We start from the raw sequence: 27,802 nt of genomic DNA, 5'->3' as shown, positions 1-27,802 counted from the left end.
GATAAGGGTTCAAGACTTTGGATCCAATTAGCTTTGAGTGTAAACTTAAATACGTTAACTTGAACAAAGGAGGAAAATATAGCAGTGCAGGGTGAGAAGAGGTGATGATGAGTCATGTCATGCTCGTATAACAGGACTGGATGTCATCCTGTCGGCTCCACTAATTGCTTTATGAAGAGCTGATTTTTATGCGTTCCAGCCTGTTTTAGAAGGGCAAAACTAACAAAATGTCACCAGACTTTTACTGATTTATACCTTTAATTCTGAAAAGATGAAAGCTGTAAACTGAGTAATCATATTCTTTTTGATCTAACAGAATATACATGTAATTATTATTTTGTCATCTGTGGTATCACTCAAGTATGGTGGCCTTAATGTCTTTCCACCATATTTATGAACATCTGTCCCCACCCTGCCAGTGGGGTTTGTGACTCCCTGTGGAGCTATTTTTAAAGCCCCGAGGTCTAGTGACCTCCAGGAAGGGTCACACTCGCTATCAGCGGAGGTCCAGCCCTGCTTTGCTTTAACATGATATGCATTCTTTTTTTGTCTATCTTCATTCCTTCCTTAGAGCTGCCGTCTCCATCCCTTATTCCTCTCTTCATCACTCCACTGAGGAATCCTAACAACTCGGTGTTGAAAGTGAAAAAGCGATGACCTATCTTAACCTCGACTTTTCAGCAGTTCTGTACTTATTACAGTTACGTACTTTCAGCCGAGTCGCAATGATTCCTCTCATCTCCTGTGAGTTTGTTTAGACATGCTGTCTGTTTTTCACCATGGCGAATGAGAACTTTTGTATATGAGTCTCTCAATTCATGCCTGTATTGATAGCTGCAGGACACGTGATTCTCTTTCCAGAAAGTGGAACTTTTTTAGCAGTATTGGTCCCATTCTCATCACAATGTCTAGTTCTAAGCCCTAATCATGCTTTAATTGAAGGTAATTTGGGGCAGTTTATAGAGTACAAAGCACGAATAAGGGTATTTCTTATTTGGAAAGTAAACATTTTAGGCAGTGTTTTAGTTGTCAGACTATTAGCCCTGACCAGCTTCTGCTAATAAGCAAACAATCAGCAAATAATCTCACACACATGAAGAACTGAGTTTCAGGATTCCTAATGTAAATTAAATCCTAGTGACGGTGCAATTTTCTAACTGTGCCACAATTCACCAGGATCAGAAAATAATATTAAAATGAGGTTTAATAAGATATTAAAATGATTATTACTGAGAATTAAAACATGGGAAAAGATGAAAGACGGGGAAGATGTCGACATAAGTACAGCAATTGACACCGATCAATCACAGTCAAGCCCCAAGGCTTTCAAGAGGTCTGTTCAAAATATGCTATCTGAGCAATTTATGTTCATGACATCACCCTTTTCCTGACGGAGCCATCTATATATTTTGAGAACCATCAAATACATTCTTCCATTCCTCTCAACAGATTTCCACCGTGAATTGCTTGCAGGTGTATCCTCTGCACGTTCATATGTTACACATTTTATCCTCATTTCTGACCAAATGTTCACTCTGAATCTTTTCCAAAGAGCCTGTCGAGAGAGAAAAGACTGTTAACATGTGCAATTAGCATCTGCGAAGTAAGTTTTATTTCCTCTTGTCTGGCAACATGACACCTTGAATAGTGGTTAGTGTGAAAAGAGTAAAACTCGGCAGCTACACACAGAGACAACACACCAGCAGTGTTTGATAAGTCAACAGATGCCCTCCTCTCATTAATAGTTTGACCCCTCTGTTTGCAGCAACTCCAGGTGGGGGTCACACTTTCTTGTCTTTGAGTAAAGGGAGTTCCAGCATGTGTTTGTACATACTGAGCGATATGTGCGCTTGTGTGTCTGTGTGTTTAAGGGCATGACTCCAAAGAGCTCAATCCAACTGAAAATAATAGGGAAATCAGGGTGGTGCTCTGAAATCACACCTACAAATCAAACATAGTTAGCATTCTGTAGCAACAAAGGAGAGCTGATGGGCAGAGCAATGACGCAATGCCATTATAAACACTAGTAGTCCTGCCACTTGCTGCTGCTGCTGCCACCCCAAGGTTACAAATACGAGTCAGTAGTGCAGAGCCCCGCACTTTCAGCATGTCATCCAACAAAGCTGCTCTTGTTTGAACGTGTGTTCTGTGTGTTTAGACTGTAAGCAGGACACTGTTGAGCAGCTGCCACTCATCCAAAGCCATTGCTCACCGACACAAATTTAAAACCGCGATATTGTATATAAAGGAATTAACAGTCCCAGAAGAGCAGCAAAATCAAATTCTTTTTTTTAGCTACACAAACAGTGCTGTGTTGTGGAGTCCAACATTTTAGTCTAGACTGAAATCATTTCACAGATTACTTTTTAATCTTGTGTAACAGACCTTTAGTCTTAATCCTGTGGACTTGAATGGACTCTACTTATATATCACTTTTCTACTCAGTTTGAGCACCAAAAGTGCTTTCTTATCACAAGCCTCTTTCACCCTTTCACACAAACATTCATACAGTTACTTTTTTCCATGCCTAAGCTCTTTGCCGAACATTCACACACCAACTCTGATGGATACATCACGGACAACTTGTGGTTTAGTATCTAGTCCAAGGATATTTCAACATGCAGGCTATCTGAGCCAGGAATTGAACTGCCAACCTTCCAGTTGGTAGATGACCTGCTTATCAACATCTTGACATCCTCTTTTTTTTGTAGCTGCTGCTTTTAATCACTTTCAAGGACCACAGTCTCAACTGTTTTTTGATAATGATATGATGATTAAAAGAAGACACTGCAGTTTGGGGAAGGCCTTACTGATATGTAATAAACAGCTTATAAACAAAGTAAAATCTGGGAGCCTTTTGCATAATTGACAGCAGTTCTCGAAGCAAAACTGCAGCTTTATGGATTATTGTGTAACTGTTTTCATGTTTGCGCAAAAGATTGTGGGGTTGACAAATTTTCTGTCTGCTATCTCATCTTTGGTTATGCTGCTTTTGAATAAATTTGTCCTGGTGTGGCAGAGTTATGTGGTAAACAGCAGCTAAGGCAGCATTTTATGCTGACTTGAAACTACAGGGATTGGAGCTTAGTGTGAACTGAAAATTTCAATTTTACTCTTAATTTCCGTTATTTCTGGCAGCTGTAGCTGCTCATAGAAAATATGCTCTTGACAACAACAGGGAGAGCCAGAGTGTTTCAGGACTTCATTACAAAAGAGAAGCCTGCCTGCTGGTAGAGCATAACAAACAGCTGATCAGACAGGGTAGCTGTGCAATTTCATGCTTATGCATAAAGTATCTCTCTCCCACTTTTATTCAAATAGCATCTGCGGCACAAAAAAAGAAAAAAAAAATCACATAGCTGTTGGACTATATGTAAATCAAGTTAGAATCTTATGGTTCAATAAAAGTCTAGTGTTTCGGTGTCATTGTCCAGCGTTTTGTACAGATTTACGAGGGCATAGGGCACCACATGCATGAACCTCTTAAAAACATTTTTTTCCCATAGGCTTTTTTGTTTTTCTAACAATTGTGTGGAGAATGTGCTTTGTTCACGTTCCCTATTCACTAGGCTGCAGAGATGTATTGGTGGAAGGCATGTCAGCATGTGATTAAAGCGATTTCTCTGACCGAATCCCTTAAATGAACTCAGTTTTAGCAAAACTCTAAAGTCTAGATTCAAATATATTCACAGAAAGCAATAGACAGATAAAAATGATTATTAACTGGGCATTGCAAAGTTGTCAGTGACTAGCAGATGATTGAAATTTGAGGGGAGGGTTAAACAAAGTCTGTTTTTAAGGTTACAGTGAAGTTGGTTACTCAATCAAATGCAACAGACTCATTTGGAGGGAAAAATGTATCGATCATGTGAATAATTGGTCACTAGTGTGCGCTAATTCCGGGACATTGTACTCCTGATGCTGGGAGGGGTGTGTAGGGGGAAGGAGAGTGAGGGAGTGAGAGGAGCAGGGGTGAAGAGAGGGGGAGGCGCCTTGTTTGGAGGCTTTGCTGTGTGTTCCGGGCGTTCTCTCACTCGAATTTTTAATGGAAATACGATTGAGTGTGCTCTCTGTTGCAGTGTTGAAAGTTTTGTGACACTTACTGGGGGATTTTGTGAACTTTTCGGAAACTTTTGCCCCATTTCGACGACTTCTTCTTCCTCAGTTGTGGGGTTTGGTTTATACCCTGGGGCACCGGATCCGTGCATTACAGACTGTGGAGCAGGGGACACCGCGCTTGAGAGTTTTCAGACGAATGACCGGGTGTGGGTTTACATAATTCAAGGCCGACTTTCTTTACCTTTGGTCTCTCTCTCGGAGTTTTGCTAAACATGTCGGGACGCAGTTTGCGCACTAAACTTCAAATCGTGCCAAGCAATGCTGGAGCATTTCACCAGTGCGTCAAGGGCAACTGTCTGTGAAACAGCCTTGGCACCGATATCTTGTTTACTGCTGGGGATTAAGGTTCCTGCCTGTGGGCTTGGAAGCAAGCTACAAAATACTGGTGTGACTCTGAACAAAGTTTTCTAACATTATGGAAGGTGATCAGGGGACCGGTGCGCCTTCCGATGAGCCTCAGGCAGATAGCGCTGCTGCTTCCGACAGTTTCTCCCAACTGTGGTCGGACGTTATGGGGATGCTGGTAAGTTTGGGGGGGGAGGGGTGACGTGATAATTGGTTGACATCACAGACTCCCAACTAACTGAAATAGTTTCCTTTAACACTTGTATTGCGAAATGAGTGTTTGTTTCGCCGAATTATAGGCGTATGCAAATTACGCATCAGCTCTCTCCAACAGGCCCATGTTCCAAATCCATCGGTGCTCTGCGTGTAGCCTTGTATTCTACTGGAGTTGGCTCTAGGCTGCCAATGATGAGCTCATACAGCCAAGTCAGTCCGAGATCAAAGCAAACAGGAGTTGATTGTGTGTGGTGTGTTATGCACCGAAAAGTTACCCTTTATGGGTTATATAGTTTTGAGATTCCTGTTGTCTTTGTAAACTGCTGTTATCTCATTCAAGTGAAGTTTAGTGTATGTTACAGGTTTATGCTTTGAAATCGTTATCACTTCAGAGTTGTTCTGTGTTGAGGAAACCAAATTCCTGAAGCAATGTTTTGTGTGGCTTTCAATGCATTCTTTATTTTACTGCCTACATGGGATGTAATAGATCTGTTATCTATTGACACTGGAGTCCCTTTGGTCTGATACTGAGGATGTGTGTATGGTGTACAGAACTGTGTGTATATGGGGAAGGAGAATGCTGACACTAGACCTGGCTCCCAGCCACGCAATTTATCTAGATTTATTGCCTCTGGAGGCATATGTCTGATAGGCTGCTCTCTTTTGTTGGTTTTTTCACCTTGAATGGAATCACGCATACAGGGAAAAGCAACAAGTTTTGCTAAAGTGCATTGCATACACTCCAATGTTTTACCATCATTTTGAAGTCCCCCCCCCCCCCCCCCCCCCCCCCCCCCCCCCATTGCTTCAAACACGATAACTGTGAAAATAAAATTCTATCCTTGGAAAGTTTTGTTGTTGTTTTTTTTTGACAACATTGTTGTTTTTGTTTTGTTTTTTTTACCTTGAATTCCAAGTAGTTGGCCATCTAATGAAGAAACAGCCTGAAGGACACTGAAAAAGAACAGCAAAGAAACAACCCAATGTCACTGACCTCAGCTTTGTTGCTGTTTTTTCCCATATTAGTTTGTCGTTTTAGATCATCTTATTTTCCTATTTTGCTGTGCAAGAAATTTCAGAAATGTGAACGAATGTAGATTGGCCTCCTCCAGCTTCTGAAAACTAGTGTCTTTAGCAGAATCGGCAAGCCCATAACTGATTTAACGACCGTGATGAAAGAAAAGAACGAACATAACATAACATCTGGCGCGTAGGGCTATGAGATATTACTTTGTTTGTTCTGCAAACTTAAACAGAAATGTCCCTTCATTCCAGGCCAGTATTTCTTTGCTTTTGTTTAATTTGCTTACATGATTCAGTTTCTGCTCGTTTAGAATGCTGCACTTAACTACAGTGTTTCTTTACGTATTGGAAAACATTTCTAAATTGTTAACATTTAACTAAATCATTTCACGGGGAACCTTGAGCTTAACACTTTGCTCACGCTCATATCTCTAAACACATCGTGAGATTCTGAACACAATGAACACCGCGCTCTCCTTCAGCAAAATGGATGCTATATATAACCAACCCACTATGGATTTCAATGCCTTTTGTTTTGCTTGAGAGCTTGCCCTTTGAATTGGGATTTGGTCTTAGCTTGTTGACCCAACTTAGCTCACTGTTGCACATGTGCCTGATCTTTGGTCTTTGCACGTGGAAACAGGCCTAAATACCTCTTTAGAGATAGTTTTCTATCATGATAAAGATCTGGTCAGACTTCTTACTGTTCTCCATCTTCCACAGATTACCGTATGTTTCAGCACACATACCAAACTTGGAAAGTACTCTTAAACTTTAAGCAACCGTTCAGATAAACACCAAAATGCTCCACAGCAAAGTGTTTGTCCTTTGAAAATAGGTTTTCATAATGCTTTAACTGTAAATCAAATGCTGTTTCAATCTGCTTTATATTTTCCCGTCTCTGAGGTTAACCATCCACAGTGACGTGTGGTGCAATGTGTTTAATAAGAATACCTTAGAAAGCCATTCATTTATGTGCGGTTTAAGCTCAGTAAATAGCTCTTGAAGTAATTAAAACTCAAAGGCAGTTTAGGACAGTGTGGCGTAGGAGCTGTGAATTGTTTTAAGTGGTTGGATTTACACATGTCTGAAAAGGGAATTTGCTTCTGCTTGGCCCGCCCCACGTCTGGAGATATGGGGGTGTCCCTCAGAACAGAACTTCTTCACTAGCTTTTAAATTAATCTGAGTTTAAACACAAATGTGCTTTATGAATTTGTACGGAGGCGGTCTAGATTTCAGTTCCTTTTCATTGGATCCCATTTGGGAAATATCCTGTGGGATTTGACTTTAACTGGAATAACTGCTGCTTCACTGCTGCTTATGTAGAGGAGAGACAGAACAGAGATTTCAGATATGCAGTGGCCTAAGGCAAGCTTTCAATTGTACCCCCTCACCGTATAGGAAGGTATGCTCACTAACCTGGACAGCTGACAGTCACTCCCTCTTTCCTTCTCTCCAGAAATTTCTCCTCTGTTTTTTGCTTGAAAGGCCATCTGAATCCACAGCCGTGGTAATATTTTATTTGCCTGCAGGGAGTCCTTGTTGTCTTTTGAAAGGAGTTTTGTGGTGTTTTACACAGTGTGGGTGGTAGTTTGTCCATTTGGAAAACTGATTATGTAGGAGACAGTGCTCCATCTTTAAACCTAAGAATGTGATTCTGCTCTTGAGACGTGATTATTGATTGTGTCTGGGAAATATATGGCTAGATGATGTGACCCCTAGGTGCTTCCTCCCACATAGCATTTTATACATAGTGGCAGCATGTCCTTCAGTTGTCTGCTTTCACTTAAAGCATGGTTAGCTGGGCCAGTTTGTCTTTGCCAACAGTGTTCTCAACACAGTCTATAATAGCTGGATTTAGTCTATTGGTGCCAAGTCCAACTCTGGTCACTTCTCCTTTGCTACCCCTCCCTGACCAGACTCATTATTGAGGTCACTCGGAGATCTGGCAGGTTTCCTCTGCTGCGATGGCAGAGTACTGTTCTGCTCAAGCCACGGATATCCTGAGGAAGCTCTCTAAAAGACTGAGTTGTGGCCCCTGGCCTTACCCTCCTTAACAGTCTTCCTCTACTGGCCTGAAGGCCAACTTTTAGTCAGATGTCTCCTGGTTTGGGGATTTGTTTCGTGCTCACCTGCAGCACTTTTAACATTTGTAAGAATTGCAGCCGGCTGATGCAACACCCAGTGATGTTTTTATCAAATAGTTTTTTGTCAAATGTATATTTTGTGTTATACTGTTAACAGATGGCATGTTCTCTTTCATGTTATTTGTTACCAATAGAATGGTATTAATCCAGAGAAGCAGGGCGGGATTAGTTTATGGAGGCGTTTGAGGAACTAAGTAGATTGATGGATGTAGTAACAACTGGCTAATTTATCTTATGATGTTTGGACTATTGGAGAGGTGATGTATTGTTAGTGTTGGTGACTCAAGAGATTCACTTATAAAAACATTAGTACAGTGCACCACAATGCAACCCAGCTGGCAGCAGTTTCAGTCTGCCAGTCCTGTCCTGAGTTTGCTTAGCAAGTGAAAGTGATCACGCTGCTAACCTTCTAGCATTACATCAGACGGCTCTTTTGTCATCCATTGTCATTGTTCTCGAACACACAAAATGGGTAGACACAAGGGCGTGATTGTAACAATGGTTAATACCATCTACACTTCTATTCAGCCCATGTAAAACTAAACACCGGTATGATAAATGGAGGAATTTGACGTTAAAGGTTGAAACAGAACAAAAATATTTGATTTTTTTTTACGTATTATATACTGGCTTTTCTTCAGCTAATAAACAAGCAAGCTTTTGTTTAGATATTCTGTAACATGATGTGAAGAAGATAAACTGAGTGAAGCTCCAGCCTTAGCAGATATTCTTCTCATGTCACCGATATACCAAGAAAGCGCTTTTGAGCAGATGTTCCCAAGGTTGCAAGTTATCAGTGCCTTGCATGCTAGTTGTGTGAATTACCTTCATTGGGTGCCTTTCACATAGTTTTGACTTTTCCCTCTTAAAGAAACTGTCACTTCAACAGTGCACTGCCTCTTTTGAAAGGACTGATCAGCCCTTTATGTATTCTGTTATATGAAACGCTCAAGCAAAAGTGTTAAATCCTGGGGAATTTCCTCTCCAGATTTATATCATATTTAATTTAAAATACTATATTTAATATGTGCTTGATGTTGGTTACTTGAGTATAAAGCGCTTACTTGGTTTCATTTTCATAATGTAACAGTGGGGGTGCATGTCAATATATATATTTTGTAATTATATTACTTTATTTTTTGGCAATAAATTCATGATTTAAAAAAAAGAGCCTGAAATTGAAGCTGCTGAAGTTTAGCGCACAGGCATGCCTCATGATTAAAGTGATGCTTCTCCAAATTGACTTTCTGAATGTCTGTAGAGGAACCCTGTGTCAGTAAGAATGCAAGGAATTCCATGGCCAATTGACCCGAGGCTACTAAACCTTCATGCTGTTTCCCTTCTCTGTGCAACCTTTGCATACAAAGCATATGCATGTATATCTTTACTTTTTAATATCTAAAATAAAGCAGATTATACGTGATTTGTGTAGAAATACATATTGACTTCATTTTTATTTCTGCCATAGATGTAAATCATCTCTTTTGAAGCAATTGTAAAAGAACTTTAGGTACCGCAAATCATTCAGCATTAATAAGCGCTGTTAATTTCTATTTTGATGGTGGCGCAACATGTCAGCCATTAATTTGCAGTGGTCTTCACACAAACGAGTGATTTGTTAATTTTGTTTTTTTTAAACAAAACGGAAATTTTTCATCTTGAAATTAGAAGTACCCATCGTAATGGAATGATGAGCTTTTGTGACACTTGCACACTCTTTACTAGGGCTGAACGATATATCGCATTTGCGATAATATCGCGACATGATCAAGTGCAATTTTCTAACCGCAAAGGCTGCGATTATACTCTGGACATGTCCAAATTCATGGGCTGCATCCTCCTGAGGCCGCATTTGTAGACCGATTACGTCACAGCGACGCGCCGAAGGCTGTCCAAATTACTACCATATCCCAGAATTCATAGCGCGGCCCAGCCAAACTCCAGTTTCCAGCAATGGCGGCCGCTACTAAGTTTTAAAATTACTCATACTAATCTTTCTGGGTCACAAAATAAACTTTTAACATATTTTCAGGCGAGAAAGTAGTTGTGTAAACATCAAATATCTGCTCGGTTTATCAAGATATCCCATATTTGCAAAAGTGCTTCGACGTTTTCAGAGGCGTCTGCTACCCACCAGCTCGACAGCTAGCCGGGAGCTCGAGGGTTACTGATGCGGCCGAGAACGGCACAACTCCCGGCACATCATTTTCAGATCACCGCGGAGTTTCGCTGCTCGGGTTAAACGTAATATATAAGTCACTTAGACAACCTAAAAATGTTATTGTTGGGCTTTTTTCAGTGTTTTGTTTGTTCGTGAGTAAATCGGTTTGGCTGAGATTAAAGTTATTAGATTAGATAAAATAAAACTTTATTAATCCCCCGGGTGGGTTCCTCCTTGGTTTTCACACAGCTGACTAAACGTCAAACAGAAAACTTATTAAACAGAAGTATGAGACAGTCGAGAATTTACACCAGTGTCTGGTTATATTTTAGATAGCAAGAAGCAGACGGCCGAGTTTATTAAACTCCACCGAGACAGCGGTGACGCTAATCAGAACTAGACCGTCCAATTTCACGCCTTTAAATTTTAAAGGCGTGTTTGTGTGTGTGTTTATACAATTGCTATTATGTTTGCACTTTATGTGTAATGTTACTGACTGCAGAGATCAGTAAGATGTGTGTATTTTTTATTTATTAGTTTTATTTATTTAATATTATTTTTTAATTGAATGACTGTCTAGTAGTTCACAGATGTCGAAAAACTGAGTGTGGTAAAGCCACTGATTTTTTTTATGTATATTTCTGCAATCTGCACATTGTACTGACTTTCATTTTAATGTTTACACCAGGGTTCCTTGTCAGCACTTTATGCTCAGATGTTTGTAAGCTAAAAATAAACTGTGTATGTTCAAATATACTGTTGTGATTGAAGAAGTTAAATAAAAATGTCAGTCATCAATTCATGCATCACCTCATGTCATCATAACAGAGGTCTGTCTTCCAGGAAAGAACAGTTTAAAATTAATGTAATATAGTATTGGCCATACTATATGATGTATTGCTTGTCTTTGTTTAATAATACAGAAGACAAAGACCTTAAAAAATAATCGCATATCGCATCGCAATCGCAATATTGGGGCAAAAAAATCGCAATTAGATTATTTTCCATAATCGTTCAGCCCTACTCTTTACTCTGATTTCATACAAGCGACCTCACCCATTCTTGCTTGGGTGGAGTTTTTGGTACGACTATTGTTGCTATTGTTCAAGTTTAAATGGGGAGTTGGCCTCCTTCACATCGAGGGTGGAGTAGCTGTTACATCACGTACATCGGCACACAGTCATGAAACTAGATGTGTTTATAGTTCTATATGTGCGCATGTAAAGCGGCTTCAGAGTAAGCGTTTTACAGTAAGGATCTTTTGAGACTTATTGCCAACAGAGCCTGTTTTGTTTTAGGTTACATAATGACTTATGCGTTAGAGTCTCTTACCAAATGAAGGATCTCTGTTATCAGATTACAGCGGTTTTATTCTCTTCTCACCAAACAGCTGCCCTGGTTTGTAATCCACAGACTATCCCTTTTCCAGCATCAATGCCTACCCTCCTGCCAAATTTCCAAACAATACTACCACATTTTCACTTCCACTTTGACAGATTTACTCTAAAATGTGGACAAAGCACCTGTTCGTGCGATGACATGACCAGCCATTATGAGAAAACAGCTGGTTTACCTTTTCTTAAGGCTGTGATTCACCCAAAAGCATCTGGAGTCATTATACAACAGAACATGTGAATGTGTCACTGTACAAAGTGACGGTGGAAGTGAAGGCTCGAGGTTCAGCTGTGTCGAGCGCCTATGAGGTAATCCCACTGGTGAATCAGAGGAATCTCAGTCATCTCTGCACACACACGGGGCTTGGGGGGGGGGGGGGCTGTTTTAGCAGTCTATCTGAAAACATCAAAATATATGCAGCTTTACCTGTCCACAGCTGAGAGATAGTACTGCAAGTGGAGACAAAAGACTTGAAAACGTAAATAATTCTTCTGCAAAAAGAAAAATCCATCACTGTTTAAAAATAAATTGGAGTCGTCGTCTAAAAAAATGATTTGTGCAACTTTAAAACGGGCATTAGTCTTTCTATCTGGATGTTGCAAATATATGTGCACAGTCTTGATGTCTGATTGTAACATTTTGGCATTCTCTAATGAGTGTGCGCTTTCAGTCAATGTGAGGAATGAAGGCGAAAACATGTGTCTGCTTGGGGAGTGTTTCCACTGGGATCCTCAGTCAGCTCAAACCACATGTCTGGCCAAAACAGGATTTCTCAAGAAAAAATGCTGGGAGGACAGATCACAGCAAGCCAAAGTGTGCATTTGAGACAAAGCAATTGTGTGTTTTTTGTTGTTTTATTTTCAGTAATGTGCTCATCTTACAATTAATAAATCATAACTCTGTCTCACCGAGCTGTGTTTGTGATTGGCTTAACTCAGTTTGTTTTGGTCTGATGCTTTTGAAATCCCCAGCATGCAATGTGTGCGCATACTAATGTGTGTTCTCCCCGACTAGACACCTAGGTCTGAAGAAGACCTGTGTGTGTATGCACGGGTGTGCGTGTGACACCTTACTCACAGTGATCCATTCATTTGTGGCCTGGCACCCAGATAGGGAGTCCAGTTGAGAAAGACAGAGACTGAGGGAGACTGTTTGGACCCTGCACAGTGACTCAATGCTAGCTGTCTGCCTGGCACAGATTAGATCAACACTGATGAATATTCAACTGTGGGCCATCGCTGCCAGAATGGCCTAGATTTTAACCAAGGCAAGACGCAGGAGATGAGCTTCTCTCCCACAAAAGTTATACAAAAGTTGCTTTATGTCCTGCAAAGAAATATCAATGACTTAATTCAAGAAAGTAATTAATATTTAAGTGCTTTTTTTCTTCCTTTTTTTTTAAGCCTTGAGAAAATAATTAAGATATTCTAAATCTGAAAGGTGGGCCGACATAAACACAAGTCACCCTAATTAACTTCATAGATTGCTTTATAACCGGCCCCTTTATGTTGACAGTTTATGTTCAGCTACGCATTTCAATAAAACCTGAATTTAAAATGTGCTCGACTACCTCATAGTGTTATCTTCTTTTTGGTAAGCTCTTTAATGTTTGGAGCAGAACTTCCTCCATTATTCCTAAACAGATCTTCCTCACAAAGGCAGGAACTGTGCTAATGTAAACTGAAGCTTGCCGGAAAAAGTGTGTTTGGGTTGGAGCTTGGTGAATGTCTGAGGAGGTAAAGGGCATCTTGAAATAAAGACAAAAACCCAGGAACAAACCAAGGCCTGCCAGTGACACTGAATGGAACCTGATAAGAATGAATAAATGGGCCTAAAGCCCTTTTACCGGGGGTATTTTTAGGTTTTTTTTTGTTTGTGTGGCGTAGTTTGCCGCAGCGTGGTCTCAGTTTGAACGGTAGTTGACACTTTGAAATTAGTGGCATCGCTAAGAAGAATGCATATAAAGAATAATATTGTTTCTACTTATCCAAGAAAATATTTAGTTTATCCAAAACTGCGTAGGAGTGAGAGGGAATGTCTGTGTTAGGCATACAAAAATGCATCCTAGTTAACTTCTATTTGCCACTAATTGTAAGTGTATGTTACATTGGTTATACAAAGTTTTGAGGGGATGTGAATGTCACGCAGTGTGCTAACTCGTTTAGGCTTTTTCCTTTCCCTGCAGTACTGGTGGAATATTGTGAAGTGCAGTTATATGAAAGCGTGGAAAGGAAAGACCAAGTGCAGAAAGTAAATCGAAACAAAGCAGTTGAGTGTTCATAATTCATGCAAAGAGAGTTTTTCCAGTGGGAGCATTGTCAGCGAAATTATCAGTGGTTTTAGTGGTTTTAGTATTCTGGCTAAAACTATGCCTCTTCTTCTCCTCAGGATGGTTCTCTGGGCAACATAGATGACCTTGCACAGGAATACTCTGAGTACTACAATACCTGCTTTAGTGACGTCAACGACCGCATGGAGGAGCTACGCAAACGACGAGTCTCCCAGGAACTCGACATGGTAAATACACGCTCACCCATGTAATTACCTCGCCTAATGAAATCATGTGAACGGCTATTCATGCACAGCATTTTCTTTGCCTCGCTTCTGAACTTGCATGCTTGATTTTTTTTTTTTTTACGCTCTTTACTAACTGCCAGACAAAGAATAGCAGAGACTGAACAAACAAGATGAATTTGTGTTAATGTCCAAGTCTTTCCCCGAGGCCAGTGTGCCTGAACACCACTACAAGTCCTTTTCAGAGAGATGTAGGATACCAAGACACTTCTTTGGTTGCCAAGTTGCAAGTAAATCTATGATGGAATGCTGCTGGTGCTGCTGCAGAGGGCCTAGCTTTGTGCAGCATGCAACCCAATGGGTCCACATGCTTGCAAGAGCAAGTATAAGATCAATTCAGTAAGTCCCTGTAAACAGAACTTGGGCAAATAAATTCTCAAACACACACAAAAACAAATGGTCAATTCTGTTTTTCTGCTAAGCTAGCTGCCGCTCTCCACCACATTTGCTAGAAAGTCAGACATAGTAGTGTTATTGCCTGATAAAACGACGATTCAGTTCTCCATCCACAGACTTTGCACACATTGTTGTCACGTTGGACTTTCTTATTTTAGACCTTGTGCCGATTGTCTCTCCATTTTTCCGCATGTTTTTCTGTCATCACGTTTCCAGTTTAATAGGCGGCCCCTCTTGCTCCAAGGCGACCATGTGGCTCAGCTTGCATTGAAAGGCACAGCTGATTTATTGTGCTGTGCATTTAATGATTTCAGACATCCAGTTGTCACCGCTTTCATGATAGACTGTAAATGCATTTTGCATCTTATTATAGATTAAGTGCTGTCTCTTTGGCTGCAGACTTTGATCTGTGCTTACCTTTCGGGCATTTTTTTTTGTTAGTTTTGAAGGGAAGCTCTCCTTCTGAGTTCTTAAAACAGGGGAAAAGGAAGCTGTGAAGGCTCAGGGGAGGGGTTGGGGGTTGTGCTGAGTGGGACCTGAGCCTGAAGCCCAGTGCAGGAGGAGGCTAACGACATGAATAGTGGAAGAATGAGAAGGAAGGAGGATGAGGGGAATGAAGAGGAGGAGTGGAGTATGTGAGAGCCTGCAGCTGTCCTGCCACTCTGCAGAGTTTGGCAGCAAAATATAGAAGAAAAGAAGAAAAATACATGGAGGAGGGGATATAGGTCAGACAACACCTTATCAAGAGCTCTCAAATGTGCAGTATCAACCCACACTATATGGATTTAACCTTGCCTTGCGTTTGAGTGCAGGCCTTTTTCTAAAATTAGTTTTGGGTGCTGTTCAAGTCCAGAACAGTCTTTTCTTTACCAACCCTTCTAGGATGCAATGGATTAAGACAAACTTTTCTTCTCTTAGACAATATTGTTAAGAGGCATTGTGAAAGTAATACACAAGGCGTGTACCGAGACAGAGCACAGGACACTAAATGAACTGAGAATGAGCTTAGACAGAGCAACGGACACCCAGTCAGAAAGAGAGTAACAAAATGACTGTTACAGCTTTTGAAGTGTGTCCAGAAGTCAGTGGCTGCAAGCCAGCGTCATGCAGTCGTCACCCCTGGGACCAGTGCCAGATGGTTAGGCAAGGTCATAAGAGCCACATTAATAGAGACAGATTTTATTAGTGGAGGTGGATGGTAAAGCAGACAGGACTCCATAAGGCTCACCTCTCTTTAGCCATTGTCTTAATTTTCATGCGTTTCATAATGTCAGATTTATAGATCAGTTATTGATTTAAATTATTATTATTTTTACTAGTACTTAACTTGTTTCTTCAGATCTCTCCTACTATATGCTTTTCAGTTCAGATCTGATCTATGTAGTAGAGATTTTAGGGTAAAAGTCACCTAAGCTTTGACCGTTCTTGGTTTGCAATGCTGTACTAGAGAAGGCTGAAGTTTAGATAAATGTGGTATCGGAGAAGACGCCATGAAAGCTGTCTGGTTGCCAGTAAATCTGTGATGGAAGTCCTCATACTCCAGGTTAAATATAACTTGAGGAAAACACTGACTGGATATTTGCTACTGGAAAATTCCCATGCGAAAGCCCCACTGTCTAAAGTGTTGCTGTGGTCAACATTATAACACCAAAAAGTAAGAAGAAGGCCTTTTTAAGTTTCTGTTCTCCAAAGCATTCTCAACTTGACTCTTGGTACGGCGAGTTTGCTCATGATGGGAACCATTCAGCTTCTCTTTCGGGGTTTTGGGGGCTTTTTGGTTTTTTTGGGCTCTTTTCCTTAAAGTAACGAGAAATGTAACATTTGGATTTTTTTTTCCCCACTTGCACAATATTATTAGCCTGCTCTTGCATTGTGCCCCTTTTAACATAGTGATGGCTGTCTGTGTTGTTGCAAAGCAAGGGGCTCTCTCTATTAAGAGTTGATGACGGAAGCTCTCGCTTAGATGGCTATCGATGCACCTCCTTTCTGCGTGGCTTCCTCTCAGTTGTTTCTGTGACTCTGTAGTTTTATGAGTTAGTGGGATACAAAGGGTTAAATAAACATCCTCTTTGGGAATGTGGATATGGATTAGCACGACGGCCTCGCAGTTTCCCAGCACTCTTATACATTAACGTTCGGATGCTGCGTGAGGATTTTTATTATTGGAGTGACAGGAAATGCTGGAAAAGAGCAATATATTCAGCAGTTTTAATAAAGTGTGTTGTCTCTAATAACGGGTCAGTAAAAGGTCAGGTCAGAAGGATAAATTATTATTATTTTTTTTTTTTTGCCTGGGATTCAGTTACATTTTAGTCTTCAGTGTTCTAATTCTTAGCTAAATAAAAAAGAATTTAGTTATATTTTAGAATAAAGTAGATGCATTTGACCGTCCTAATGTATCTTACATCTGTAACCATAAACATGATTTGTTTTTCAGTGTCCCTTTTCAAAATAGGTGCTTCACAGTAGTTTATTTTTACGATAATTTTTAAAAAGTGAGTTTTAAATTTCAGCATAGCAACGAAAATTTGCTTGGCCCAATGTTGAAAACAGTGATGTCGGTGGCTATGGTAGAGGTTACCTCAAATAAAAAACAAAACAATGATTGGCAGCCCACAGATTCCAGGAAATGATCCCAATTTTGGTTAGTAACACAATTCAATCACTGGTTTGCAGATCTGTTTTAGATGTGGACGGATTCTTAAAAGGCACCAAGGCAGAAGTTTGTAAAGGTTTTAACCAGTGGCTTTGAAGTAGCATAAATTATCATTGCATATTATCATTGCTAACAACTGCAATATATGACATTCTTTGGTTTCTGAAGCGGATGATGATCATTTTAAATACTGCTCCATAGAAGTCATCTGAAGTTGAAGTAAATACATTTAGTTAACTTTTGTCTTTTTCTTCTTGTTTCTTCAACATCAAGGCAGTTGGAAAAGTTATTCAAGCTATCTCCATGAGCAGCCACAAAGTCACGCTACAGTTATGTCAGTGCAAGTTTAGTTTAATTCAAAGGGAAGAAAAAAAAAGTGCCGAAACGCAGACATAAAACACCAGAGGAGGGATCCCTTAAACATGCAGGGACTGGTTGTTGGATGACTAATCTTGTCTGGCCAAGGGAGAGAAATACCAAACTCTACTTTGACATCACTTTCTAACCATAGCACAATAGTATAAATGAAGTACGCTAAATATAAATCAAGAGAGCTCATTTTGGCGTTTGTGGTTGTTGGGCAAACATTTTAACACTTGCTGTTAACCATAATGAGACATTGCACTGCTGTGTGTGGTAATATCTTTGAGGATAATTTTAGATAATTGCATAAACAAAGCATCCTATCAATCATAAATCTGTTCATCGTAACCTGCTAACTCAACGAAGGCGTTTTATTTGTTTTATACCTGAATTGCCTGACAGCCGTGGGTCAAGACTCAGGCACGGACTTGTGTTTTTGTTTTACCGTGAGACGAGGAACCGTGTGGTTAATGCCCACATGAAGTTAAACCATCAAAGTGCGTCAGTTCAGCTGGGTTAAAACTACAGTGTAGAGGAAAGACAAACCGTGTTGTGAACTCTGCTGCTTATTTATCCTTTCTACTCTCAGATTTTTGCCTAGAAACATAGCAAAGTCAAACGCTCAAACAGCAGAGACTTTGTTGCTGTAAGATTGCTTTCAAAGGACGTTCGTGCCGCTGTGTTTTTTTTATTATTGGCAAAACCCTTGTGGAAAGCAAGTGGTATATTTAAATGTATTTTGTGATTTATTTGTCACTAATGGGACATCGGTTGTAATAACTTTGGTATTTGTTTTGAAATACCAAAGCTGAGGAGGATTCTCAAAGCTGAGGAATGCTCCACGCGCTATAAAAGAATGCAGCCCTGTGCGGCGAGCACGTACACACACTCTCCCAGACGTCCTTGGAAGGAAGAGGATGGAGATGTTGGTGTGCTAATGTATTTCTTGTAAAAAACATTTAGGCAAGCGGCAGCTTGATTGGTGTGGCGTGGTTGAATTTCAGAAAACACAAGTGTGGGTTTTGTGTGTGTGTGTGTGTGTGTGTGTGTGTGTGTGTGTGTGTGTGTGTGTGTGTGTGTGTGGATTTTCCAGAACAGCCAGTCCCGCAGGTTTTGCACTGTGCTGTACTAGTTCCACCTCTAACGTCTTTTTCAGGGATTGCAGTAGGTACCTGTTCCACTACATATCTTTCTACAGGGCTACTTACAGTTGCCCACCCAGGTTCACTCAGCCATGCCAGCTGGCCTACCTCTACTGCGCCACCTGGTCTTTTTGCTACACATACACCTTTTTTTCCATCTGAGGTTGGGAGTAATTTTGGTGAAGTAAAAGTGACTTCAACAGGCTTTTGCAGTGAATGGAATATGTGTTTAGCACTCATCTGTATTTTGAAGCTTTCCCTTTAATTAAAAAAATATATCTGGATCTCCTGTTGCGCAGCTAAACTTTGTTGTAGTTTCCAGGTTAATGATGGAAAGCACTGTGGTTTTTGGAAGTAAAGTCACTTTTCAGTAGCGCTTGTGTGTTAGGGTTTAGTCGTTTCCGATGCCAGTTTCCCTGTGCTCAGACATCGTGATCCTCATTAGTCAGAGCTCTCCCTTCTTTCTCCCTTTCATTTTAACTTAATTCAGTCATGCTTAACCAATCATTCTCCCATCACAATTGCACGCACATACACACTAAGCGAACCATGCACAAGCAACGCCTTTGGACATCTAAGGGGAAAAACGCATGCACGTTCACACGCTTACATGCCACTTTTAGGTAAGTAGGGCAGCATCTTAAGATTTTTCTGCAAAGTTCGTGTAAAGGATAGCCTGCCGCCTCTGGGGGGGATGCATTGTGGGATCTATGCTTTATACACACACACGCTCGTAGGCACCGCCTCAAACACAGATTGCCTTGATATTCTCTTTCAAGTAACCGTGTCAGCAAGTTATTCATCGTTTAACTGTGTGTCTGAGAGAAATGGAGATTTACTTTTGGAACCATTTACTGTTTGTCTCATCACATCCTGCTCTGTGACAGATTAATCCCACAGATCTCTAGCGGAGAGTGAACAACATGTAGGTTTTGTTTGTTTTTCACTCATCTTTTCAGCTTTTCACTCTCTTTCCATGTCAGAGATGGCACGCACAGACAGGAAATAAAGGGAAGCTGAGGATGAGTAGGAGGAACAGAGAGCCACATTGTGTCTTATAGGTCTTTTAGTGTGTGTGAAAGTGGGGGCGAGATGTGTGAATGTGTGTAGATGTTCCTTGAACTGGGTTTATGTCTGTGGTGGAATGAATGTGGCGATGCCAGGGTCAGTGTCCGGCTGTATTTTTGTGTTTATCCAATATCCAAGCAGTACAGAGACATTGTACATTAAAATCACTTTTACAACGAGCTGGCATGGTGCTTACAGTTACCCACTGGTGAAACTGGTATCTGTCCTGTAGCTGCTGTCCGGAGAAGCCGCAAAGAGGATCTGATAGCAAAACCAGCCAACCACTACCTTTTAGAAAGCGTTTGTGCACTGTGTTTGCATGGGAGTATACTCCTCATTCACAGCCTCCCTCTTAACGTGGGTCCACAATATTCTGCACAATTCATTTGTTTAAATAGAGCTGCCAAAGTGGTGCTTGCTTAAGGGATGAATGTGTTGTGTCTTTGTCTCTCGTAATCTCTGCCTTTGCAAGAAAAAAGACAAACAGTCCTTTCCGAGATTTTCCTTACGTGCAGCTTGGTGACTGTAGAAACAAGCTTCCACGACTGTAGATGTGTACCTGCTCTTTGACTTATGGGAATCCCCATATTCCCTGGGATGTACAAATTAAATGGTCTTCCGACATGACTTGATTTACTTCACGAAGAAGCTTCCAGTCACATGTCTCTGTCTCGTTGATTGAAGTAACAGACAAATACACAAATGGCCAGTAGGACTTGTGTTGAGCAAAAATTAGGGCTGAACGATTATGGAAAATAATCTAATTGCGATTTTTTTTGCCCCAATATTGCGATTGCGATGCGATATGCGATTATTTTTTAAGGTCTTTGTCTTCTGTATTATTAAACAAAGACAAGCAATACATCATATAGTATGGCCAATACTATATTACATTAATTTTAAACTGTTCTTTCCTGGAAGACAGACCTCTGTTATGATGACATGAGGTGATGCATGAATTGATGACTGACATTTTTATTTAACTTCTTCAATCACAACAGTATATTTGAACATACACAATAGTTTATTTTTAGCTTACAAACATCTGAGCATAAAGTGCTGACAAGGAACCCTGGTGTAAACATTAAAATGAAAGTCAGTACAATGTGCAGATTGCAGAAATATACATAAAAAAAAAATCAGTGGCTTTACCACACTCAGTTTTTCGACATCTGTGAACTACTAGACAGTCATTCAATTAAAAAATAATATTAAATAAATAAAACTAATAAATAAAAAATACACACATCTTACTGATCTCTGCAGTCAGTAACATTACACATAAAGTGCAAACATAATAGCAATTGTATAAACACACACACAAACGCGTGAAATTGGACGGTCTAGTTCTGATTAGCGTCACCGCTGTCTCGGTGGAGTTTAATAAACTCGGCCGTCTGCTTCTTGCTATCTAAAATATAACCAGACACTGGTGTAAATTCTCGACTGTCTCATACTTCTGTTTAATAAGTTTTCTGTTTGACGTTTAGTCAGCTGTGTGAAAACCAAGGAGGAACCCACCCGGGGGATTAATAAAGTTTTATTTTATCTAATCTAATAACTTTAATCTCAGCCAAACCGATTTACTCACGAACAAACAAAACACTGAAAAAAGCCCAACAATAACATTTTTAGGTTGTCTAAGTGACTTATATATTACGTTTAACCCGAGCAGCGAAACTCCGCGGTGATCTGAAAATGATGTGCCGGGAGTTGTGCCGTTCTCGGCCGCATCAGTAACCCTCGAGCTCCCGGCTAGCTGTCGAGCTGGTGGGTAGCAGACGCCTCTGAAAACGTAGAAGCACTTTTGCAAATATGGGATATCTTGATAAACCGAGCAGATATTTGATGTTTACACAACTACTTTCTCGCCTGAAAATATGTTAAAAGTTTATTTTGTGACCCAGAAAGATTAGTATGAGTAATTTTAAAACTTAGTAGCGGCCGCCATTGCTGGAAACTGGAGTTTGGCTGGGCCGCGCTATGAATTCTGGGATATGGTAGTAATTTGGACAGCCTTCGGCGCGTCGCTGTGACGTAATCGGTCTACAAATGCGGCCTCAGGAGGATGCAGCCCATGAATTTGGACATGTCCAGAGTATAATCGCAGCCTTTGCGGTTAGAAAATTGCACTTGATCATGTCGCGATATTATCGCAAATGCGATATATCGTTCAGCCCTAGCAAAAATGATTGTTTAATGACTGTCTCGCTAAAATCCTTACAGCCACCTCTCAGTTGTGTGTGGTTATTGTGGGACTTGGGCTAATTTAGAGGTTTTAAGCCACTTTAGCACTTCAGGTCCTCTGCTCATTTGACTTGCAACTTACGGTTGTTCCAAAGTTCCAAAGAACGCTTAAAGGTAGTTATGTCACTCCTGACTAATACACTTGCTCATGCCTTACTCATGTTCATGGGGCAACAGTGTGGAAGGATTGCACTCCCTCAACCATTATATGAATATAAAAAGGTTAAACTGGAGGTCGTCCAGATTAGGAAGCGTGACTCTCTTAACTGTAGGAAACTGTCTGTGTTATGCTTCCCGTGACTGCTGTCCTACAGCTTAATACCTGGGTGTGGAGATGCAGGATGAGGATGCCAATTTCCTTTCCCGCTCTCCATTTCGGGGAAATTCTAGATTACATTTGTCTTTTGTTAATGGGCTTATAATAGAGAATTTTTTACTGATTGTAGAAGTCAAGACAGTCCAAGTAACCCTCAACCATCCCCTATATCGTGTTTGTTATCCTGCAGCGAGAGAGCCAGTGAAACGGAAAGCTTAGAGTTCTGTAGAAAGATGGGGAAATAGTTTTTAATTTTAGATGTGTTAAGAAATCCTGGACAATTTCAATATAATAGGACAGACAAAATAACCAAAAATAAAAATGTAATATCAGCATTTACATCGGGACTTGTTTCCTGTAATTCTTCATGAACTGCTAAATAATAAAGGTCAGACAGAAAGAAAGTGGAAGTGCGAACTTGTCTTAGATTTTGGTTTCTATTCTTAGGCGGACCTGATAAATCTCATAAATGTTGCTGACAGTGACCCAAACCAAAGGGGTCTTCACGAGGGTCTTCACCTTTTTTGTAATTCGATGACCCATCTGGTTGAAGACCCCCAAACCCAAGCCCTGCATACTCTGATCATTTATTAGTGCTTCATTAGTAGTTTTAGCAATGTTATAATTGACATTTTCTTACATATGTTGCAAATTAAGGCAACTAATGGGGTCTTTTCCAGTCTTGCTTACTCACATGATAGAAGGGATGACAACAAATTAAGAGTGAAGTCACATAATGATAACTGTGCAACGAGTAGGGGTATGACCTTCAGCAAATAAGAGCTTTGTCCTGATGTTAACCTCAGATGTTGGGTCTTCAAGCCTGAGAGCCTTTGGAAAAAATATGCTCACCAGCCTTAAGCAAGTTGTTGACTGTGTCTGTTTCTGTGCTGGTTAGTGGCCTGAAGTTTAAAAACAGTGGTAGCACTGGGCAAGTCTCAGTATAGGGAGTCATGATATCTCCTGCTTGACAGTTCAAAAGGACACAAGAGTGCCGCCAGAACTATGTAGTCAGCCATTCCCTCAAGGAGTCTAATTGGCTATTAATACTCACACGCTGCAAGTTAAAATCTTGTTGCAGACTCGCTGTGATGGTATCTGCCTCAGTGTCTGCCTTTATTCAGCACTTTATTCAAGACACATCTGTATCTGGAGTTGTTATAAATGCACCTGCTTCAGACACATTCATTAGCTCCAGCCAAGTAGTGCAAACACACTGACAGCGAGTTTAAAAGCTGGAAAAACTTGGCAACATTTTGTGTATAAAGAGAGTTTAAAAATAAATGCGATTTATATTGTTTTCATACAGTTGTAGTGAAAGCCACCGTTAAATTTACGAGCAAAGCTCAGCCAGGTCTGGATGTCTGTTTTGCATGTCTGCCTGTGCAGTTAGTCAAATATGGCATGTTGTATTCTAATGTAAGATAAGAGGCAAACTAGCAGGTGTTTGTCTTGAGTGAAGCGAGTTTACTGATGTAATTGTCATTACAAAATCAGATGCACGGAGCCAGTTTTGCAGGTGCAGAGTTACATTTCAGAACTGTTCACGCAGACTGGGGCGCCTGAAGCAAGTCATGACTTGCCCAGCAGCAGTTGTTGGTGTACACACACATGCTTGTGTTTGTTTTGACGCCTTTTCAAGTATGTCTGACTCTGACAATAATAAAAAAAAAAACCCGTCTGTACATGCATGAGTGCACTGTGAAGCATTCCCTCCACTGTTGCTGTATTTTTTATTTTTTTTTATCCTTTCGTCTTTAGCTTTCTTTAAAGAACTATTTTACTTTCCCGGTGTTGTGATTTGCTCCTTTGCCTCTTGGATTGTGATGCTTGACCTTCTCACTCCTCCCCATCTAATTTTTCAGGAGAAACAAGACCCAAGCAGCACCTCTCTGCAGCTCCGTAATGAGATCCAGGTAGGCGAAGACACCTGCATAAGAGTAGCACTTGTGAAATACCGTCAATTCAATTCAATTCAATTCAATTTTATTTATATAGCGCCAAATCACAACAAAAGTCGCCTCAAGGCGCTTCATAGATACAGAGAAATCAGATGTCAGATGTCATTGTTACCAAAAGTCTGACACGTGCCTCCACCCCCTTCCTTGTCTCTCTCTCCAGGAATCTTTAGGCTTCAGCAGCGAGGTGTCCACTCCTGAAACGGACAGAAAGTAAGTTTCCATTTTTGTCCCTGATAAAATGTGACTGTAGCAAATGCGCATCTGTGAAGTATGCTTGGATTGAGATGTCTGTCTGCTGCATTTCCAAACAATTTGCAGCCTGTGTCTGGCTCATATCAAGTTGTGCATGCCTGCACACAAAATCTTTCTTCATGTCCACGGCTAAATATGGAGAGAAATACACACAGCTTCAGACACAGCTAATGTGTTTGGTAGATCTATTATGTGGAACCTTGTTTTGTTTTTTTTGTTTGTTTTTTTTAAAGCAGAAGATGCTAGTTTACGTGTGCATATTTGCTCTAATGATGGTAATAAAACATTACCCACTGACTATTTAGAAGGTCATTTTCAAGAGAGTTTAAAGTTAAGGAGCAATCTGCACTAATGGACGTCTCGAAAAAGATGTAGTTGGTCTTCCATGCCTCTCTGCTCACATTGCTGCTGCAGTTAAAGGAAACCCAGTGACTGCTTCCTCTGGCTGACTCGCTTGGACCAGCAGCCATTCTCTATTCTCCAGGCCGTCTATACTTCCTTCCTGCCTTTGTGTTCTGCGATGTACAGGGGGGGGAGACGGAGAGGGTGATGGCCAAAAGATTAGAGCAAAAGAGCATGAACGAAAGAGCAGGATGGAACTGGGCATGGGTGGGGTTCCTTTTTACTGGATCCTGTTACACAAAAGTATGTTCTTTTTTTTGAATACCACTGTATTTTGCTTGCATAAAATTTCTAGGTCGTAGCCCACCATGAGGTCACTGTTATACAATGCTATGCAAATTTAAAGCGATCCAAGTTGGCTAAATGGCCTGATCGCACACACACGGTCGCTTTATGGCCACGTATGTTTGATAAATGAGACGGCATGTTAAGAATATATTTGTTTCCTCATGACGAGTTGTCTAGTAAAGACCTCGTTACAAAATAAGCTCCTTGGGCAGTGTTGGTCATTGGTAGTGATAAAGAAAACCCCCAAATTTTAGGAAAGTAATCAGCCCCGGTGGAGCTGCCATCTTCACGTGATGACCAGTGAAGTGCATACCGCAGACATGATCTCTATTCCCATGGCTTTATATGTTGCACAGACAAATGCAGAAGATGATGGGATCCAGATGCCAAAATGACGTCTCTCTACTGTTTGAAAGAGACCCTAAAAGAGCCCCTAACTGTACTATATTATCCATTTTCTTACTGTCAGTCTGGTTTCTTTCTCATGCGTTGCATGGTTTCTCTTTCCCTTACCATCACCAATAAATATATTTATATATATATGTGTGTGTGTGTGTATAATATAACTTGTAAACCTACCATTCTCTGAGTTTTTATTCTTAAATTACAAAACTTCCCACATCGCACTTGTAATAACCCTCTTTGTTTTAATCTATCATTCACTGGCAGCCTGTCTGCTCCCACTCACCCCAGTTCTCTTCTCTATTAAGTTGTCCATTGTCCACTTTCCACCATGGTGAATGGATTTCAGGTGGAGTGATTTATCATGTGCAGGCAGACTGATAGGCATGCCCCGTGCATTCCTGGGACCCGATTCCTTACAGCCGCACAAAAGGCACGCTTGCACGTTCATGCGCACAAGCACGGGTACCCCACTGTCGCCTCTTTGCGGGACAATAGCAGGCAGATAAGATTTCCCAGTCTTCATCCAGGGGCTGGAGTCACCCTTCTTTTCCCTGTTTCTATGTCACTTTGTTGGCAAGACGTGGGCACAGCTCTGATTGTGCCGGGTTTACAAGTGGTGTTGACAGAGAGCTCCCAGAAGGCTGAAAGATTCAAGTTTGCAACATCCTGTTTTTGGAAGCTGATTGGTTGGTGGATATTGCTGTGCAGAATGGGCACCTTGCTTATCAGTAAGGTTAAAAAAAAAAGAAGAGGTAAATGGATTTTGATGAAAACGCACATGCAGAAACAGAATATACGAATTGGCGGCTCCAACTGGGTTTGAAAATGCTAGTGTGCTTAGAGGCATCTGTGCTGCTGGAAAGCGCAATAATCAGATGGAAGAATCGGTTTCAGAACAAGCACCACGTTGGGAAACTAAAGCACCTTGTCAGCACATTTACCTTGTGCTGGTGAGTATTGTAGCCTTAAGTTGAACAAAGTAGATGGCAAGTTGAACGACAGGAAAGTGCGCTCGTAGTTGATATCCACGTACTTTTTCAGCTAAGCGCATAATTTTCTATTTTCCTGCCTTCCCTTTTGCAGTGACCTCTCTGACTCCCTAAAGAGGTCGTCCCTCTGTTCTTCCTGTGGACACTGCTACCGTCATACTGTCACCTCTCATTGTTTCGTCAAGAACACCGGGGATTGCTTTGCTCCAGGTGGCCAACCTTGTAACCACACAAAAAACACAGTGTCTGTGTACAAACATGCGTCCATTCCCGTAATTTCACCTGAGCGCAGTGCAAAAAAATGGCAGTAAGATGCCATTAAACATGAGCTCACACAGCTGTGTTCAAATCTTCCCATGTGCTGGTTTATCATCATCTGCTCTAGACAGCACCTCTGTCACACAGCATATGAGCTATATTACATATCTGCAGTAGTTTCAAAGCCCTGTACTGTAACACAAATGGTACTTGCAGCTTATCATTTTGAAAATTACTCATGCTGTTCATCCCAGCTAGGAATAGTGCTCACAAACATATCATTTTCAGAGTGCAAAGCAAGCATTCACGCATAGTGAATATGGGCTTAAATAAGCAAACACATGGTAACTTTAATTTTCATATTGTACACACATCATGAGAAGCAACCTGTGCTTGTCCTGGACAGGTTCAACCCATAGTAGAGATACTGTATGTTATACAGTACCTCTGTTAGCAGTTACATGTTCCCTTCTCACTGCAGAGAGGAGAATTGAAATAGGAAGGCATGCCAAAGATTTAAGGTTAAACCAATTAAGTTGCCTAGCCACACTATGCTGGGTTAACACACTTTTGGAAGACATTCAGGCTCTTTTAGCGAGCGGATGTGTGCGCGTGAGTGCATGTCTCTGTGCGCTGCATGGGAGGTTAATTTATAGAGCATGAAGGTGGGGTGGGGGGTGACGATGCCGCTACAGAAAAGCTTCTATTGAGGGAGTTCTTTTAGCATTAGCTTTGGCCCTAGCCTGTCTGGGAGGGGGAGCAGAGGAGTAAACCATACAGGCATCCATTCAATTAGCATCTCATTACGTTGCCATGGCAGCCGGGCTTTAAGCCGTGCAAAGATTTCCCATTGCACCTAGACAAGGGCTACCATATTTGAACAAATGTACGTGGTCGCATGCGCGCGCATACAGGGCCGTGTACCAACTGGAGAGGAAAAGTGACCTGTTCATCTTGTTTTGATCCCGTCACTCTCTTTCATGATGCTTCAGCGACAACCACCTGTCTTTGTGTGTGACTCAGCAGCTGTATGCACGTGCGCAGTTGGCTGAATTCACAGACGGGTGTGTGAAAACCG

General features: G+C 41.0%; 1 protein-coding gene across 4 annotated transcripts in view; it reads left to right on the top strand.

Moving 5' to 3' along the window:
- sash1a (SAM and SH3 domain containing 1a) overlaps nt 1-27,802 on the top strand; it is a 170,271-nt gene that overhangs the window by 113,632 nt on the left and 28,837 nt on the right. For 3 of the 4 annotated variants that reach the window (XM_085371920.1, XM_085371919.1, XM_085371923.1), the window contains exons 2-4: nt 13,796-13,924; nt 24,035-24,085; nt 24,291-24,340. In XM_085371920.1, the coding sequence (XP_085228046.1) occupies nt 13,796-13,924; nt 24,035-24,085; nt 24,291-24,340 (230 nt within the window). Of the gene's footprint in view, nt 1-3,978; nt 4,643-13,795; nt 13,925-24,034; nt 24,086-24,290; nt 24,341-27,802 lie in introns of those variants that run through there. The other variant, XM_085371921.1, reaches the window with a different exon arrangement.

This window comes from Diplotaxodon limnothrissa, linkage group LG15 (genome assembly GCF_057381915.1).
Source record: "Diplotaxodon limnothrissa isolate DT_005_m linkage group LG15, D_limnothrissa_male_GT1.1, whole genome shotgun sequence".
NCBI classification, from domain to species: domain Eukaryota; kingdom Metazoa; phylum Chordata; class Actinopteri; order Cichliformes; family Cichlidae; genus Diplotaxodon; species Diplotaxodon limnothrissa.
Note: the sequence above shows the minus strand (reverse complement) of the source record. Positions and strands in the feature narration are given on the sequence as shown.